Source organism: Leishmania infantum, chromosome 35 (genome assembly GCF_000002875.2).
Source record: "Leishmania infantum JPCM5 genome chromosome 35".
Taxonomy (NCBI): domain Eukaryota; phylum Euglenozoa; class Kinetoplastea; order Trypanosomatida; family Trypanosomatidae; genus Leishmania; species Leishmania infantum.
This window is the reverse complement of record NC_009419.2, coordinates 1,712,818-1,731,800: the sequence shown is the minus strand read 5'-3', so window position 1 is coordinate 1,731,800 and position 18,983 is coordinate 1,712,818. Positions and strand designations below refer to the sequence as shown.

At 57.2% G+C, this 18,983-nt stretch overlaps 6 protein-coding genes across 6 annotated transcripts; all 6 read right to left on the bottom strand.

The window, feature by feature from the left end:
- Positions 1-202: 202 nt before the first annotated feature.
- LINJ_35_4420 (conserved hypothetical protein) lies at positions 203-4,078 on the bottom strand (the record flags this gene model as incomplete). The annotated part of the gene is made up of 1 exon (XM_001469207.1): positions 203-4,078. One exon carries the CDS (start codon positions 4,076-4,078, stop codon positions 203-205), a length of 3,876 nt encoding a protein of 1,291 aa, XP_001469244.1.
- A 1,118-nt stretch (positions 4,079-5,196) lies between these two features.
- On the bottom strand, positions 5,197-6,225 carry LINJ_35_4410 (conserved hypothetical protein; the record flags this gene model as incomplete). Its single annotated transcript, XM_001469206.1, has 1 exon — positions 5,197-6,225. One exon carries the CDS (start codon positions 6,223-6,225, stop codon positions 5,197-5,199), a length of 1,029 nt encoding a protein of 342 aa, XP_001469243.1.
- Positions 6,226-7,641: 1,416 nt separating this feature from the next.
- Positions 7,642-9,549, bottom strand: LINJ_35_4400 (conserved hypothetical protein; the record flags this gene model as incomplete). Its single annotated transcript, XM_001469205.1, has 1 exon — positions 7,642-9,549. One exon carries the CDS (start codon positions 9,547-9,549, stop codon positions 7,642-7,644), a length of 1,908 nt encoding a protein of 635 aa, XP_001469242.1.
- A 542-nt stretch (positions 9,550-10,091) lies between these two features.
- LINJ_35_4390 (conserved hypothetical protein) lies at positions 10,092-11,741 on the bottom strand (the record flags this gene model as incomplete). The annotated part of the gene is made up of 1 exon (XM_001469204.1): positions 10,092-11,741. One exon carries the CDS (start codon positions 11,739-11,741, stop codon positions 10,092-10,094), a length of 1,650 nt encoding a protein of 549 aa, XP_001469241.1.
- Positions 11,742-12,521: 780 nt separating this feature from the next.
- Positions 12,522-12,947, bottom strand: LINJ_35_4380 (conserved hypothetical protein; the record flags this gene model as incomplete). Its single annotated transcript, XM_001469203.1, has 1 exon — positions 12,522-12,947. The coding sequence occupies one exon, from the start codon at positions 12,945-12,947 to the stop codon at positions 12,522-12,524; it is 426 nt and encodes a 141-aa protein (XP_001469240.1).
- A 913-nt stretch (positions 12,948-13,860) lies between these two features.
- LINJ_35_4370 (conserved hypothetical protein) lies at positions 13,861-14,610 on the bottom strand (the record flags this gene model as incomplete). Its single annotated transcript, XM_001469202.1, has 1 exon — positions 13,861-14,610. The coding sequence occupies one exon, from the start codon at positions 14,608-14,610 to the stop codon at positions 13,861-13,863; it is 750 nt and encodes a 249-aa protein (XP_001469239.1).
- Positions 14,611-18,983: the final 4,373 nt, after the last annotated feature.

The window sequence follows — 18,983 nt, the reverse complement described above, 5'->3', positions numbered from 1 at the left end:
GGGCCAGGGGAGCATGAGAAGTACCGCAAAAAGAAATGGTATGAATGAGCACCGAGTGGCCCCTCCCCCTTCCACCACCACCACCAACATCCAAGAAACAGCAATGGCCTCGGTTGAGCACCGATGGGGCCCGTAGTCTCGCCGCTGCATTCTCTTTTGCCTCTTCCTCACGCTTGTCACCGAAGGGACGGAGGAGTAGGGGCTACAGCTCCCTGAGGAGGCGCGTGCTCAGGTACCCCAGCAGTGTCATGTTCCCGAGAAGGGAGACACCGCCCTCGATGGGGCGCCGCATGGCGACGACGGAGGCCCAGACACTGGCGAAAATAAAAGCGGTGTTCAGCACCTCGACGAATGAGCGCAAGCGCGGTGCGCGACGGCCCAAGTCGCCCAGCACGTAGCCGTTGCCCACCTCTGACAGCAACGTGGGTGCAGACGTGTCATCGCTCTTCTGCTTTTTCTTGTGCGCTATCCGGAGGGTCTCCTCATTGCGCAGGATGCAAAACAGCGATGCGTAGCCGCAGGCTAAGCCTGCTTGCACAACGCCGAATATGATGAGCTGCGGCCGGCTAGGGGTATAGCGCTCCGCGTCCCCTACAGCGGCAGGGCTCTTGCGCATCATGATAGTGTTGCGTATCGTCAGAACAAGCCCGTTGAAGTGCGACGGGAAGATGCAGGCCAAGCAAACGAAGAGGAGCACGAGGCGGTAGTCGTACCCGGAACGGGTCCAGCGAGGCAGCATCCACAGCGGTATCGCCAACAGACTAGGACCGACCACGTCTACAAAGCACAGTGGAAAGGACGGGCACGTCAGCAGCAGAACCGTTGGCGTTGCCCACCCCACCCCAAGGAGCAGCGCCAGCAACAGCGGTGAACAGCGGAGGAGCGGGAGCAGCACGAGCCGGCGAAGCGGGCACGTAACAGCACCGATCACGGCCAGATAGCCAAAGACCAGCATGAGGAAGACGCTCGCCATGCCAAAGCCGAGGTAGACGGTAGCCATTTGCTCCACGAACACAGACCACACTGGTACACCTTGCATCGAGATCCAGGAGAAGCGGCAGGCGCGGTAGCTCGGCGAGATACCGTACAACGCCACCAGGGTGAACTTTTCCCAGATGCTCATGCGTGCCGTCATCTCAGCATCCGTCACGTACGGCGGTGGGTCGGTGGAGAGGCACACTACCAGTGCCGTTGATGCCCACAGACCTGTAACAACTTCCATCACAAACGCCATCACCACCATGCCCGCCAATGGAGGTAGCACGCGAATGCGCCGAAAGGGTGAGCGCCGCCACAGAGCCGCCTTCAGCGACTCGGCCGCGCACATCTTCTCATCCAGCATGCCCAGCGAAAAAAAGAGGGTGAAGAAGAGCACCACGGATGCGCCAGCGAGGCGAACGATGCCAGTATACATGGAAAAGGCCGCCAGCCACCGCTGCGGCCAGAGCACCAGTAGCCACACCCAGTACTCTGGCGAGACAACTGAGCTGTTCTGCAGCATGGTGTACGTAGGGAGATGCACGTCTGGGCGAGCGCCGTGGTTGTCCGTGAGAGTGTAAATAAGATAGGTCTCATTGAGCATAGGCGGGTAGGTGCTGAACGGCTTCCAGCGGTAGGTGAAGTGGTGCAAGTTCTCGTGAAACGGGCCGTAGAAATACTGCAGTTGGTGCTCCGGCTCATCAGCTGGAAGTGAGCCGTGACCGCGCAGGGCAAGGTAAAAGGAGTGCAGTGAGCCGCACATAACAAGCGGAAACACCTCGGCCGCGTCATCGGTGCGCACCTGCAGCTGCGGCTCCAGCAAGGCGCTATCCACGCCGCGCACCAGCGCGTAGCCAGGCTGCGTGTGCACCTGCACCCCGCCACCGAAGCTACGAAGCAACCGCGGCAGCAAGTGATCGCTGGAGGAATCAGCGAAGGCGGAGAGGTCAATCTTGTCATACTGGAGATACGCGCGTGTTGCTCCCTGGCCCTGGTCGATGCCCACTAGCATGCAGAAGCGTGGCCAGAGCCACGTCTGATGGCGGCGTTTCTTCATCCGTCGGTAGATGGCAAAGCTGACGGCCGTCTTCAGTGTTCGCCCGGGTATCGGCTTGGTGCCCTTGTACATCATCGGCAGGTGTAACAACGTTGCTGCGTGTTCATGCACCTCCGAGTCGAGAGTTGGTGTTTCGCGTGCCTGGTCGTAGAACAGTTGAATGTTCGGCGCAAACACCTGCTCGGGCGAGAGTGTCGTCACACCTATAAGCACGTTCAGCACCTTCGTGCCGTCGTAGTAACCGCTCCTCGAGTCCGCCTCGTCGTACATGGGCAGATCATTGTAGTCGATCGGTACGTCGCTGTCCACGCACACCTGCTTCAGCTGCTCCGACAGCGCGCGAAACTTCGTCTCCTTCACGTACTTGCCGGTGAGCGAATCGCGCACGGACGACATGAAGATGTGCTCGAGCCGCTGCTCTTCAAAGCGGTGCGCGCCCAGTGTCTCGACGACGGTGGGGAACAGCCGATCGCGGTGCAGTGACGGAAGCCTCTCCTCATGGCCGAAATATGCATTGGCGTTCGGCAGCAGCGCTGCCTGCACCAGCGAGTCGGCAGAGTGTTGCAGGAACTGAAGACCGTACACGAGACCGCGGTGGTCCATGGCGGTGCCGCAGCCGCGGAGCGTCTCAGTGGAGATGTCGCGGCGATGCCCGCCGTCCTGCAGGAGGAAGCTTCGGTTGACCAGTGTGCCGGGCGCGCGCGGTCGGGAGCGCTGCAAGTAACCGGAAATGGAGGGAACCACATCGTCCAAAGTGCCGCCGTTGATGCTGAGAAGCGTGAGGTTGCGCAGACGATGATTAAGCTCGGCAGGCGGCACGGCGCGGAGGTCATGCAGGAGATCGTTTGGACGCTTTGTGTCGGCCACCATGTCCGCCCAGTTGATGGTACTGTGACGCACTCGTTGCACGTCTTCTGGGGCTGGATAGCGCATTAGCACCGCTGCATTGAGGATTTCGTAGATCCAGACGCTGGCGTGGTCGAAGAACAGCGGCGGGTAGTGCATCGGTGTCCCCACCATGACCACACCTGCGTAGAGATGCGGGGCCAGGATGGCGGCCAAGAGAGTTGTCACGCCTCCGAGTGACTCAGCCCAGATCCAGATGCCCTGCTGCTGCACCCGCTGCACCTCCGCCCGCACCCGCTCCAGAGTCGAGAACCGCTTCGTCAGGTGCTTCGCCTGCTGGCACACCTTCTCGTCCGCGGCGATAGAAGAATGGCTGCACACGCTTTGCGAGTACTCCCTCTCGACTTCATTCAGCAGCTTCCCAGTGGCCGCGGAGAGCTTGGCTGTGCTGCTGGTGCGACGGGTGTCCTTCTTGTCAAGCGTGTCACTGTCGAAGGCCGGCGCTGGTGGCGCGGCGAGGACGTCAGCGTAGGTGTGTAGGAATCCGCTCATGACGAGGTGAACAGAATGATTCACGAAGCGCGCCTCCTTTAAGGTGATGGACGCCGACTGTGTGGACGACTCTTCCAAGAAGTCCACAGCAAACAGCTCCGCGCCAAGCAACGTTACCTCCTCTCGCATTATCTTCTCCTCCACACGGTGCTGCAGCCACTCTGGAATGCGCACTCCTTCCTCCAGCTCCTCAAGCGATTGGTTGGCGCGTAATTCCTGGAACAGCTGCCGCTTCACGTGGCGGCGGTACTCACGCATCGCGTGCTGCCGCAGCCGCGCGTTGGATTCATACACAAAGCGGGCCAGGGAACGCGCGCAGTAGTAGGAGCCGCCGTTGCCATGCACGTAAAAGATAGGAACTCGAGCGTAGACCCCGTCCACGCGCGGGGCTGCGTAGCCGTCCGCCATCCAGTCGTAGGTGCGCCAGAGTCGGTAGTACTTCTCCCGCATCGCCGGTGCAAAAGCAGAGACATTGATTTCGGTGAAGAGCGGGTACATGACGGGGTTGATATTCTGCGGCTGCGTTCGGTATACCTTGAACGCCCAGTTGTACGCACCGGTCGCAAAGAGGCTGAACAGCAGCAGGAAAAAGACATAGACCGCCTTGAGGAGGGGGCCACCAACAAGACGCTGCGGTGCGTCCATTATCCCAACTTGTTCGCTTTCTGTCGTTTGGTGCGCCTTCGCTAGAGTCTTTCGATGCTGTAATGCGTTGTGTATACGCCCGCTATGATGGATAACGGTTAAGAGAGGTAGAGAATAAGGCGAGGAGGGGAAGGGCCGATTTGGGGCTCTGGCGCTCCCACGCAGATCAAGTCGATCGTTGTACAGAGAAAATAAGAGAGACGAGGACTGTGAGTCATGACGAGAGAGAGCCTGCTCTGACAGCCCTCTGCGAAGCGTCCGCACGCAGACACGCGTGCCCCCGAAGAAACGAGGATAGATGAAAGAAAAGAAAGCTCACCGAAGGGGCAGGGTGAGAGTGAATGCGTAGGTGAGAGTAAGAGGAGTCGATTGGTGCGAAAATGTGAGAGGCCAGCATGCTCGGACACATGCATGGCACAGCGAGACATGGAGACAGAGAGGGTCTCAGCCAGCGGGTAACGCGGTTAGGGAGCCAAAGGGAGGTATATAAGAAGGCGGTAAGAGGACTAGAAACGTACACAACGCATCGTGCGATCTGCTGCGTAAGATGGGAGGCCCCACTTTGATGCAGCTATAAAATGCGAGAGACGAGGCAGAAGGCTTCGCAGCGACGTTGACGCCGTTGCTTTCGAGAGAGAAGGCAAGGACTTCGCGGAGAGTGAGGGTGCGCGACACTTCCATGACCTCGGCAGCGTCGCCTTCTTTTCTGTGCGCACTTCAGACGAAATTTGCACGAGTCGTTTGATCATGTAGGAGCGTTTTATTGTGTCTGCAAACAAACTGTGCAGCGGGCTCGCTTCCACCGCCCTTCTGATCCCTGGCGTCGTCGACAACGCGTAGCCACCCTGGATCATAGCAGAAGATGCAGGACGGCGGTAGAGAAATGGGAGCGACGTGAGTGCAGAGAGATGCAATTCAAAAGAAGCCCGCGGCAGCAATCTCCTTAGAAAAATATATGTACACACATACATACGTCTATGCATATATGTATATGTATGATATGATAATAATACAATCGTAGAGAATAAAAGAGAACGCGCCCTCACCCAGCACTGCCATATCCACACCGCGCATAACACAGAGACACCAAATTTATCGACGAGCCCCAGTCGCCGCCATCACTCTCGAGAGCGACCCACGGCGGATGCGATGTACACCTTGCCCCCCGTCTTTTGCGCCTCCTCTTCCAGCATCTTCGTCTGCCAGTGCTTCATGAAGATCAGCGCAACCAGCGTGATAATCTCCTCATCCACCATGAAAAAAGTCACCCACGCTGCAAACCACAGCACCCAGTAGCGCAGCAGCGTTTCGCGGAGTCGCTCCCAAAAATCTGGCGGCGTCTGCGGCTTTTGCACGCGCAGCTCAAAGATCGTGTCGGCTTCGCGAATATCCTTGAATATGTTCCCTGCCTCCGCGAACGTGACGTGCTGCTCCTCGTTTGGTTTGATCGTAATCGTCTTCCACAACTTCTCCGAATCCACCTCACAAAGAGTGAAGTTGCCGTCCCTCTTGATGACGCTGATGTCAAGGAGACGCTGCGCCTCTTTCTCCGTCTTGATCTCGGAGAGCGGCATGCCGAGCGCAAACCAGCGGCGGCCCCCAAGCTGCGAGAAGCGATACTTGCCAGTGAGGCGACGCTCAAGAAGTAGCAAGTCGCGTAGAAGCTGCTCTGACTCTGGCGTCGTTGTCTTCTCTTCCGCGAGCGTCTCATGCACCTTTCGCGTGATCAGCGTGTCGCGACGCACGTCGAAGTTGAAGTGGTTCATAACGTAGCGAATCCCCTCTCCCTCCAGCTGAGTCACGCTGATGACACGTTCATAGAAGCCCGCCGCCATCACGGCTTCGTGCAGCTCCAGCCGTCGTCGTGGATCGGTCGAGTCCTTGCGGTACAGCTGAGCGCGCAGAGCATCGACACACCTACTCAGTTTCTTCGCCACGTCACTCTTTTTGAGCGCGCTGTCAATGTTGCCGAGTGCGTCGACGCATTCAACGAGTTCGGGGTAGTCCATGTAGGATTTGCGCTCCTCGAGCGCGACCCTGGCCGTGGCCACGCCCTCTGCCGACAAAAAGTGCGGCGCTTGCACCTTTACCTGCGGCACCAGCGCGCTGAAGAGGTGCACGCGCGCGAGACACGTGCGGCGTAGCATGGCTCGCACAAACAACAGAAGACGCAGCGGGAAAAAAAAACAGAGATGAGTGGATCTCTGGGTGCGGACAGAGAAGCAAGACCGTCTTCGACTTCTACGCTTGAGAACAACCAAAAAAAAGGTGGATGAAACGGGGACCCGAGTTTGAACAGACAACTCAGTGAAATCGCCGTTTCACAACAAGACCGCAAACGCGCGCGAGAGGGACGAAAGTAGAGCCGACAACGCCCACGACACGACAAAGGCAACAAGGAACAGCAGTAGAAAAACACGAAAACAAAAAGAATTATATTGCTTGTGTGAGTGACTGTGTACTCAACGATGCGGAGACCGGAAAAGAAGATGAAGAAAGGAAGGAAAGCGTGAGTAGACGAGACGAATACGAGCAGGCTTGTGCGATGTGTTCGGGAGTGTTGAGGAGCTCACTCGCTGTATATAATATATATATATTTCTTTTCGTGTGTTAGTGTTTTGTTTGCTGCTGTTGTGTGTGTGTGTGTGTGTGTGTGTCGTGTGGTGACGTGCAGAGGAGGAAATAAAAACGCGTCGGTCTCTCATGCAAAGGCCTCTCTGTGCTACGATCAAACTGCAGATCTGCTACGTCTGCAAGTGTGCATGGAGGCGTGCTTATGCGCTCGTAGGTTTGGTTGAATGTGCCGTTTAGAAGAAGGAAGTCTGTGTGCGTGTGTGTGTGTGTGCGGGGGGGGGCTATTGGTGGAGCGAATCGGTGGTATCTGTTCTCCAGACTGCAGAGCCCAATCGCACGATGGGGGGTGCGAGAATGACGTGCGCGTTCGTGAGTGCGGCTGGAATATATAGTAGAGAGAAGAGCGGGTGCTAGTGACTTGACGGTACCCGAGATTAGATACACAAAAACGTCCTTGCGTGCTGAGAAACCGCACCTATACGGCACTGAAACAAAGAGGCAAAACGACCAGAGAAAGAGGAGGGAGAAGAGGTTTGCATGCGTGTCGACGGCCGCGCTGCCCTCTGTGTGTGTGTGTGTGTGTGTTTCTTTGCTTGTCCATGCAAAGATGTTGCAGAAGGAAACCGTGCTGTTGCTTGTCGGAGCGCAGTGTGCAGCCCAGTGCTCTGACGATCTCCGTCGTGGATCTGCACGCACGTTCGGTGTCCCTCCGCTACGCGCTTGGAAGGCGAGGCGATCGCTCGCCATGCGTGCAGAGCTTGACGTCTCCGCATGTCTGGCTGCGAGGCGCGCATGCATGCCTTTCGACATTCTCGGCAGTGGTGGTGAGAGACGATGTTGCGCGCCAGCATCGTCTGTAACATCATATACAAGATCGCAAGCTTTGAACGACAAGGAAAGGCCTCCGCCAAGCGCACGCGGCAGGAAAGCAAACAGAGAGGGAAAGGGCTACTGTGCTCCCCCCCTCTCCCTCGCCAGCGCCTTGTCGATCAATCAAGTGCAAAGAGGTACCGGTTGTGAAGTTGAACGCCGAAGAGCGCCTCGGACTGCGTCGTCGCGTGAAATACTTGCATTGCCGGCTGGCTCTCAGTTGACGGCCGCTTGTTCGAGTCTTCAGCTTCAGCAGCTTTGGCCGCCAACGGCGAGACCGCAGAGGTGGGATTCCCTTCATGTGAAGGTGATGAGGATGCTGTGTGGTGCTCTCCTTTCGCTGCAGACGCCTTACGCTGACGCGGTTCCAGCGACAGTTTCTCGCAAATGTAGTCGACCAGCGCGTTCAGCATCGGCTCCGGCAGCTTTTCCAGCAGCATATCGATGGAGTCACCTTTACGCATACGCCTCTCCAATCGGTAAAGCATGCCCGGCAGCTGCTCGGGCGGCATCTGATCCACCTCATCCCGAATGATGGGCGGGATGTCGCCCGATTTCACAGCGGACAAATTTTCAATGTAGCTACGCCGCTCTGCCATCACCGCGGCCTCCTCCTGCTGTCGACGCTCATTCCTCGCCTTGGCGGCGGCCCATTCTTCTTCGCGCGCCGCTTGTTCGCGCTGCTGCTCCTCCATCTCGACCTCTGTCACGTCGCGGTCCGGGCGAGTGGCAGGAGCCTGCGTCTCGTCGGGCAGCTGCACCGCTAGCTTCAGCTTCAGCAGTGACGTTTTCCGCACGTACTTGGCCTCCACCACGTCCTCGGAAACGGGGTAGTCAAGGGTCAAAGAGAGAAACGGCGAGGCACCAGACCCTTTGTTGGCCGAAGCCGGCCCACGCTCACCACTCTCCGCTGATGCCGCCGCCTCCTCGTCGCGCTCCTCGCCGTCGGTCACCTCGTCAATGTAGTAGCAATCCACTCGTCGGTGGCCGATGCGGACGTCGACCTCGCGGATTGTTTGGACTCCTGGCAGGTAAAGCGTGATGGCGAAGTGAGCAGGCACATTCTCCTTGAAGTACTGGTTCGACGCGGGCCTCTTGTGCAGTGCCCAACTGTACACGCCCTCAGCGGTCACACTCTTGACGGCTGGCTCCGGCTTCAATGCAGCGGTACCGGGTGTCGCCGCATCCGTCGAACTTGCAGAAGGGTCCGCGTTGGTGTTAGTGGGTGCAAGCACCTCCTGAACTAGCTTGCCGTTTCCCCGCGACCCGGTCACCTGTGACGGCGCTGTGGCGCTACCCGCGGCGGTCGGCAGGCGGATCTCGTCCTCCATCGCGTTGCGCTCCTTCGGCTGCGTCGAGAGACGAATGCGCTGCGGCTCAAGCTTGCCTTTACACTTAAAGTTGAGGTTTCGGAACTCGTCGGCGTTCAGGGTGGGCTCAGATTTCTGCTTAATCCATTGCATGCACAGTGCGGCCACAAAGCGGCGGAACTCGTGATCCTTGCCGCAACGCTGCATTGTCGACGGGTTGACGATGACATCGTACACCTTGCAGGGTTTTCCACCCTTGTCCTGGCCGGGCCGCGCTTGGCCGCAGCTGATCGGGATGCGGTAGCGCATCTCCGCGGTGTCACCTTGACCAGCGTTTCCATTCTCTGCTGCCATAGGCACTGGCTCTCCGATGCGTGCGTGCTGGCACACGTTAATGAACACCTTCGCGCCACCGGCAACGTTTGTCTTGATACAGAACCCTGGGTCCGGCAAGACAAACATCCACTGACCATGCTCGTCGCTGTGCACCTGCTCCAAGTCCTCTTTTGCCTCCTTGGTCGCTTCCTCCTGCAGGCGCGACTGCAGAGTGCGCAGCCACTCCTCTCGCTTTGGATCGCCCTCCTCGGGCATAGACTGGAGCATGTCACTAATGCCTCCACCATTGCCGTTGCCACCGCCGCTGCAGAGTGCTCGCTGAAAGAGTTCCAGGAACTTTTCGTTTTGCAGCAGATGCTGCGCTGCATCGTTGGGGTCCATGGTCGGTGCGACTTGCACCGTCCACTTCAGTCGCGGCTGTGCCTTTGTATTTATGTGTGCTGAGGGGGTGGGGGTCGCGGCGGGACCGAAAAAAAAATAATAATAAAGAGAAAAACGAGAGAGGATGTTCCCTGATGCACACTGCCCGGTAGCGACTCTGTGAATCTCCCCGTGGGCAGGGGAGCAGAAAGAAAGCGAGGCAGATGAAGAGCGGGCGGATGTGATACAAACCTGAGGGGCGCAGGGACGAGCACGACGAGAAGCGTTCGAAGGTGGCTCACGCATAGGAGACATTCGAAAGCATCCTGCACAGAGAAATAAGAGAAGGTCAGGCATGTCAAGGGGGCATGCGCGCGTGCGACTATGTTCTTCTTGAGCAGCGGCCTTCGGTGACCTGCTCATGTGCGCACTGTGCTTTTCCCTCTTCTTCATTACGTGCAGTGGAAAGTCGAAGCAGGCGCTGCGACGCCGCACTCCAACACCACAAGTGCATGCATTTGCAATTGCGGCACTCGCGCCTTTATGCGCGTACGCCGCACACCTCACTCGCGAAAGTTGTAGGCACCGTGCAGGTCAACCGGGTTCGGCTTTCCGTGGTACGGTGCCTTGCTCTGCAAGAGCGCTGCCTCGGGGAAGGCGAGCAGCTCCCGCACAAAGTGATCCAGCGTAGGTGCGACGTAGTGCGGTGTCTTGGGCACACACGACTCGATCCACTCCAGCTCGTAATCATCAATACTCAGCGTGCGGCGTGCTGCTGGCGCACGCCCGATGCCGGAGAGCACATGCACGCTCGTCCACAGTCCACCAGCGGCGTTGGCGCCGACGATGTCGCTCTCGATGTTGTCGCCAATCATGAAAATGGAGCGAAACTGGTTCGGATCCCACCCCAGCGCAGCGGACACTTCCCTCAAGCGCTTCTCGGCAAACGCGTAGGCGATAGCGCGGGGCTTCCCATACTGCTGCAGCTGCATGCCCTGTCCGGTGACGCTCTCGTAAACAGAGGCCAGCATTTCTCGAAACGCACCCTGACCGAGTCGCGGCAGCGGTGCCTCTGTGGCCCACAGTAAGTCGTCAGCCGCGGCGAAGTACGGCGTCGTCTGAGCGCCGGAGACGTACGGGCCGACCTGGCCACCTGGTGCGAGGAGTACATCCAGCACGGTCTGGATGTCGTTGAAGGCGTCTTCCGGGTCACTCATCTGCAGAATGGCACCGATGGCAGGAAACGGCACAGTGCCCGGTGCCGCCCGCTTCAGGTTACCCCACTTCTTGAATGGCACCATCTCCGGGTGCTCACACTGGTACTGCTGTACAGAGATGGCCCGCCGAAATCCGTACTCGCGTGCGATATTTGCGCAGCGCGGCGCACCAACGACAAGCACGCGCTCCTCTCCGTACTCCGGCGCGAGCAGGCGCATCGGGCTGTGCGCCAGCAGCACCTGGTTCGCTCTGATGTCACAGCCCAGCAACGCAGAAAGCTCCTCAGCCTTATCGGCTTCGCTTTTGTGGCCGCTGTTCGTCATGAACACAAATGGAATGCGCAGCGTGGAGAGTTTCCGGATGGCGGTGTCGGCGCCTGGTATGAGACGATGGCTACGGTACACAACGCCGTCGATGTCCAGCACCAAGCCAGCCGACCCGTGCAACGGCCACTGCGGACCTTTGTGAGCCGATGAAGACGACGGCGACGCTGCCGGTTCCACATAAGCGTCATACCTGTACGGAATCTTGTTCTCCATGTCCTCCACCAACTGATGCTGGACGCTTGGCGAATATGAGTTCTCACTGTTCGACGGCGACTGCGATGAGGCACTAAGGTTCGCCACGGCTCGAAGGGCGGTCGTGTACTCACCCCAGGCGGCCATGTTAGAGGTTTCAAAGTATTTGTGCGGGGTCGCCCCATACGGAAGAAAATTGCGACGCTCCTCGGCGACGGCAGCGTTGTGCGCCTCCATGGCCTCCAATCTCCGCTGCTCCTCCGGCGATAAGGCGTCCTCAACAGCTGCGGCCTCTTCGAGCTGTCGCTGACGCTCCGCATCCCTGCGCTGCTTTTGGATTGGGTTGGAGCTCTGCAAAATGCCGCCAAAGAGCTCTTCAGCCGTCTTCCCGTCCTTCTCCCACGGGGGCACAAAACGGCGACAGTAGAATGGCGTGCGGCGCAGCAGCCCACGGTAGAGCCAAGATGACGCGCGCATTGGTGGGGACTGCAGAGGCCGTTTTCGCAGAAGGGAGCAACGACAACCGGTTAAGGTGGAGCGAAGATACACGTTCGCGTATGCATGCAAGTAGGTGTGCACCTGGATAGCTGGTGCTATGCATCGGCGCAGATTCTCCTTGCGTGCCACTTCTTCCAAAGAATTAAACAGAAGCGCAACTCGGGCGGGCATGATTTCACGTGGGCCGCCATGGAGAGGGAGGAGAGAGAGGCAGAGAAGAGGAGCAACCAGGAAGAATTCTACACACATGCACGCACACACACAGACTTGAGAAGACAAAGGACGAGCTTCTCTGCACATTCTCACAGACGGTGAGATGCACCGCCCTGCACTGGGCCGCTCGGGTGAGGGAGCGTGAGGACGCTCAAGATCATGAATGCGGCTGCTTACACCTACCTTCCCTCCGCAGAGGGAGAGCGGGTAAGGAAGTCGTTGACTTGACGGCAGAGGCAAGCAAAGGCGTCGCTTTTCCGTTTGACATGTCCGCCTCGCCTAACGGCGGCCACGAAGACGCGCTATGTCGTCCGGTCTCTGGGGAGGTGAGGCACATGCGTACGTGCAATCCAGCTTCCAACACACGCCTTTTTTCTGTGATTCCAAGAATATCATGCCTTTGTGGTGTACACACGGACGCTGAAGAGTCGGCAACGCTTCCGCAGACAACGTCAAATGCATTCCGGCAAACATGCCGCCATGTGCACTGCAGCAGCCACGCCAGGGTGTCGGCCCTTCCGTCCTTTCGGTTGTTAGCCTCCTCACCTACATGGCTTTCTTGAGAGAGAGTCCGCGTCCAGCCTGCGCTAGTGCCGTGTCGTAGCTATTCTGGTTGTAGTAATGCAGCACCTGCGGACTCGGCAGCCGGCCCCACTGACGCACCTTCTCCTTCACCCGGAGCAGCGCCTCCTCAACAAAGATCAGCAGGACCACCAACGAAAATAGGACGGCGGCAGCGGCGAACGCGGACTGGTTCAAGTGCATCAGCACCTCTCCGCTGAGAAGCATGTGGCTCACGGCTTCGATGAGCTGCTGTAGCCCGTTCGGCGGTTGATCGAGGCTAGGTTTGAACAACTCACCTAGCGTCGACGTGAGCTGGGCCAGTCCCAAGAACAGGTAGAGCATCCCGCAACTCACCACTACCAGCGCGGTGACAATGAGAGAGCCGGAGAAGGCGAGGCTATCCCACATGTTGATCGCCTACTGGCAAGGAGTGAGACGATACATCCCTTGGGTGGCGGCGGTGACGATCACCACGCGCCACGCAGCAAGCAACATGCGTCAGCACAGGAGAGTGGCAGCGAATGGCATGAGCCATAGATGAATCGAGACGGGAGGGAAGCGAGAGCGGTGGAATAGGTACAAATTCGAGAAACAAAAAAGAGCATCACGCACAGAGCGGGTGAGAGGGAAGAATGCTGGGCGGGCACAACAGGAATCGCTGCCACCTGTCATCACGGCCTCGTGCCCCTCGACGTGTGCGCGACCTGAAGGGGACGAAGTTGGCATTCTTTTTTGTCCTCTCCACCGATCCGCTCTTCGCCCAGTCGTCGGGCTCTACAGCAGCTACCTCTTGCAGCAGCGGGGACGTCTGGTGCAGTGAAGCGGCAGTGCCAGCACTTTTCGGTGCGAAAGGGAGGGCTCCGTCACTGTCCACATTTGGGGCTTGGCGCACTTTGTTTCTTTCGCCTCTTTTGCCGCTTCACTTTGCTTCGCGCCTCGTCTGCACCGCTGTGTGCCTCTCTTGAGGGCAAACCGTCGGTGTCGCGGCATTCCTCTTCCGTGCCCGTCGCCGAACATTACCGTGTGTGACGTTGCAGAAAGCCTGTGATGTCAACTGCAATAAAAAAAAGCGAAAAGACAAGCACTGGAGTGCACCACGACATAAACGTGCAGACCGTCCAGCGGCAAGCTGTACTCCTCGCCAGCATCGACCGCGCAGGTGCCAAGAGAGGTCGGAAATGCTGACTTGTGCATGCAAAAACCGATAAGCCCACGCCCACGTGCATGCTCGTCGACAAGTCAAAGTGCGTTGGTGGGGTCCGCGTAAACACTTTCGAAACGCCACCACCACGGCAAAAAAAAAAACAACATGTAAGCCCAATTAGATGAGGCGCTTCGACTTTAAGTGCTGATGAAATCCTTGGATGTAGTCCTGCGTGCGGCGTGCTACCTCGCGCTCCTCGTCGTCCTTGGCCTTTGCCCCTAACCACTCCGTCATATCGGTTCCTCGGGCTTCTCCTTGCATCTTGCCGCGCTGGATCTCCAGCGAACGCACCTCATTTCGCGACGAGGCCACCGCCAGCGCGCGCCGCTTCCAGAATTGCTCATGGTATATGTTCGCCTCATGCTCGAGTCGGATCGGGTCCTTTTTGCGCAACACCTCGATGTCGCTCAGCAGGTCACGAGTGCGCTGGTCCAGCAAGTTCTCTCCGAGTTGCGCCTGCGTCGCCGTCTGAAGCTTCGACACGCGATAGCGCGCGATAACCTGCGTGCCGACGAAAAGAAAAACTATGCCGACGAACCACTTGTGAAAGTCAGTGATGAACCAATACCAGGAGGCGATATGGTTCGTCGGATGCACGTAAACGGCCTTGGTAGTGTTGCTGAGAACCACAATGTTGCGCCGCCGCGGCGGCTCTTCGTCAGCAGTGGAGCCAAGAGCGTTTTCTTCCGCAGCTGTGCGCTGCTGCTGCTGTCGATGCGCCTCGGGCTTTTCATCCTGCTGCTGTTGAGCGTTCACCCGCTCATCTGCGTCTGCGACAGCTGCGGCATATCTTCGGTGGGCCCGCACTGCCGTGGCGCTACCGTAGCCTAGGACGGCCGCAGGCAGCACGGAGGAGAAGCGCTTCATGTGTCTGAGTGTAATCTAGTCTTCGCAGGAAGGAGGAGGGGGGCAATCAACTCTGTGACGACGCGCATCGTAAGAGAGCAGCAGGTATATGATCAAGAGTGGCTGCAGGAGAAGCATGGCAGCGAAGCAGAGATACAGCACAACGACAGAGGAGCAACTCGGCTTGGCGCTGAGGAACAAGTTAGTAAAAAAATGCAGCGCCTGCACGCGCAGCAGCGAGGTACACCGATATGTAGGCGCAAGAAGGGAAGACGATGAACGCGTCAGCCAACCGCGAAGCACACCTTCCTTTTTGTGTGCGTGTTTGAGAATCCATTCTTGTGCTCCTCGAAGTGATCCGAAGGCCTCTGTGCTGGTGCACCCTGCCGCTGGTCTTTTTTTCTTGGTCTTCGCGCGAGTGCTAGTGAAGATGGAGGCAGCACAGCACGGGGGAGGGGGGGGGGGGAAGAAAAGCGAAATCGTGCGATTAGTGTGCGAGAGAAAGAAAAGGAAAGCAATACAAGAAGGAAAACGCCTACGTTTGGACGGTATCCCGCACGCGGCACAGACAGGAGAGCAATGCGAGTATAGAAAACATAAACGAGCGATGATTTATTCGTTGGTATTAAGTTGCAGTCTTGCCGCTTAGCTGTGCGGTCCTTATCGGTATCCCACAAAGAACGCGCTTAAGAGACACACGTCAGGCTGGCCATGGCTGAAAAGACTCAGGAATATCCACAAGTAAATCGGCAACCGAGCACAACCAATCAAGAGAGAAAACGCTTGAAAGGAGAGCGGACAGGAGAGCAGCACTTCGCCGCACAAGCGATGAGACATGCATGCGACCACAAAGCAGCAAGCGGTGATGCAGAAGAGAAAAAAAGGCAGTAAAGGAGTACTTGGCGCAGCGGCAGAGGGTCCCTGAGTCGAAAGCGGCAGGAATCGAACTGGAAACACCCCCCTCCACTACGCGCCAGTACGCAAGAGACAGCGATGCCAAACAGAAACAATCAAGTGAGGGCCAGATAGCGAGAAAGGTAGTCACATGGCTGGCGTCGCACGCACGCACACATATAGAGAAGATTCAAACAGGTTCAGCGCCATGCTTTCAGGCAGCCGCGGTACGACTATACCCGTCAGTGAGGAGGGCACTTGAAAGACTAAACATAACCTTTGGTACCGCGGCGGCCAAAGACAGCAACACCCCGACTCTAGCTCGACGTGCTCTCTACGACTCCCTCCACACCCCAAAACTCTCCCCTCCCCCGAAGAGCAGCCTCGCTGACCGTTGCGTTGGAGAACCAGAGCGAGCAGCTCAGGTCGGCCGTGGTGCGCGACACCTACCCTTTCCAGCTGCCTGTAACACTCCCCTGCATGATGTCACTACCCAATGCAACTGCAAGGCGGCTATTCTGGCTCGTCACTGCGCGCGGGGGGGGGGGTGCGCGATGGTGTCGCGATGACGCCTGCCGCCGCTGTCGGCACCTCCGTCATTGCTGCAGCTAGGCTCAGAGAGGCAACGCCCATGTTACCCTAGAGCGACGCTGCGCACCAGGTCGCGGCGTGCACGCCGAGGAAGACGTCACACCGTGCCTGAAGCCCGCTGCTAGTGGTCGGCGATACAGTCTTCTACTGGGTGTCCCCTCATGCACGCAGAATAGCGGCACCTTCGCCATCCTCACCGCTGGTTTGATGGCGAAAGACAAGCTTATGTGCTTTGCTCAGCGGGCACTGCTGCTCACGTTTCGAAGTCTACTCGCTCAGTACCGTCCCCCCTCGTCAGCAGGAGCACCCAGGGCACGAGAGATCAATAGGCTAAGCCACAGCACACACAGTGAAAAGAGTCAGAACCGCGCGCGCACACACGCACACACCACGACGACGTCAGTGTGCTTTCCGACTAACAGCAGAGCAGTGTACACGACGGCTGTGATGGGCACAGGCATTACCACGTTGATAGAAACGAACAGCCTCGTCGTTGGCGGCGCCAAACTTTGCGTGCTTGCAGGGATCGCTGGCACCGTACCCAATGTGCGCGCGGTTGATATCAAGTTCACTCCACTCAGCAGCGTGGATGTTGTGCTCGTGGGCTTCGACGCTGTGGAAGCGGCGGCGTCACTTCTTTGATAAAGGTAGCTCTTCTGAAGGCGCCGTGCTGGCTGCGCACCTTTCGCCAGCACTCGGCAGACAAAGCTAGCTAAGAACAACAGACCAACATAGAAACACCGTCCACGTAGACCAGCCGCAGCAAGGATGGGGAAGCACGTGCTCGAGGCATGCTGCTTTTTTTTTTCACTCCGCGCAATGGTACTGCGAGGCAGCGTCTGGCAGATCTTTGGGACGGAGGAACAACGCACAGTGGTGGTGAAACGTTGCGCAGGCACCTTTGGTGACCTCGCGATGGAGGGGAAAGATGTAGTTTCCCAGAAGGGCAGCCGAAGCCTTTATTGGTGAAGGCGAATAGCACGCGTACCCTGCATCTATTTGAGCGGCGCTGTAGTTGAAGAAACTTCTGCACGGTAGGCGCGTTGTCAGATGAGTGAGAGGCAGTAAGGGAAAAGAGCAGCCGAAACTTCATTGAAATGGGCAGTTGAAAGATTAGGGGCGCAACTTGCGGCGGCGTCGGTGAGTGATGGTACGGCGTCTCAACGCACCAGAGAGGTACCACACGAAGACTAATGCGGCAGTGTCTCCACAGCTGCACTCACTGCACAATCACAAACACACACACGCGGACACGGTGAGCAAAGCAAACAAGGGAGGCGGAGGCACACGCCGACGTTCGTGTGTGCGGCTTTAAGAGTGCTACTCATGGCGCATGCCGTGCCGTACATTAGAGGAACGGCTCATGAGCATCGAATACGTATGAAGGAAAAATAAGCAAAGAGAGAGACACACAAGGCCACTACTCGGGTCGTTCGCGAGACATGCACAGACGCACGTGCGCATAGATATGAGAGAAATGAGCCCTGAGGAAGAGGGCAAGGTGTCCAGGAGCAGAGCGGAGGTTCTTGTGATCATGCGGCTTGTAAGGCAGAAAGCGAAAACAAAAAAAAAGCTAAGTCGAAAAAAAAAGATGGCGAGAATACGCCCACCGATGCACCAACTCTTCACCTATACTCGTTACTCTCTCCCACTCGACGCACGTCGCGGAGCAGAAGCACAGAAACAGCAACCCCGTCACGAACGCTTAAATGAAAAAAAAAGAAAGGGCAAACGGCCACGAAAAAAAAAGCACTGGAGCAGTCATGCGCACAGTGCAGAGCCTCCACTAGTCTAACAGCAAAAAAAAGGGAAACGGAAAAGAAGCAAGCGCCTTGAATTGAGAGGATCGACGACACTACGCGAACAAACGTGAAGAAAAATGGAGATCCTACCAAAACGAGAAATCGACGTTCGCGCGCACACCCACACTTGAACGAGACGACCACTTGCGAAGGAAGGGCATCAACGTGCGAATGTAGAGAAGGAGACCTCGAAAGAGGCGAAGCGGAGATACAGGCGAGAATGTGTGTCGTAACTGCAGCACGAAAGACATACCGGGGGAGAAGGGGGGATAACGAGGGAAGGAATGCGGGCACAGAGGAGGAATACGAGGCCACGACATAAAAAATTCGAACATACGCACCTGCGTACTAGAGCATGCAAGCGCGCCGAAGAAAACAAAAAATAGGCAGGAGAGGGAAAAAGAACTTGTGCCCACACAAACCACAAACAAAAAGCAAAGGCAAACCAAGACGACATGACATCAACGAAAAGACACGAGAAGTGCAAGCGACTTCTTGCGCACAATCATACAAAAACGACGAAAAAAAAAGAAGTACAGAAAGCAAAGCAAGCCAACAACATAAAAAAAGAAGCACAGATACAATAGCCCGTTGGCTGCACCCACTCAGCTGCGGAATGACAACAGGTAGGGGGGTGTCCGTGGTGGAGGAGCGCTGAGAGAGTGCCACAGGTTTGCTTTCGTGCGCGTTTGTGCAGACTTCACCTTCGTCGTAGGGGAGGGGGTGAGCGCCTCTCCGAAACAGTGAACGGAAAAACAACATGAAAGAGACCGCTGGATAAAGACAAACGAGAATAGTTTGTCGCCGTTGAACAAGTCCCGCGCATTCTCGGTATCGAGACACGTGCAAGCACACACGCACAGAGACATCTTTGTGTTGCTTCTCTGATGCCCTCAAGACTTGTGAAGCTGATCCGAAACCCGAAGAGAAAGCAAGAAGCCAAAAAGAAAACAGAGATAAAGAAAGGCGGCTCATGCCGTCTAATTTGTAGCACCGTACCTACATTATGATATTCCTATAGGCTATGATAGGAAGAAACGAGGAGGGAACGAACGAGGGGGGGACTAGCGTTTGTGCGCATGGCACACACAAACGCAGAAACAAAAC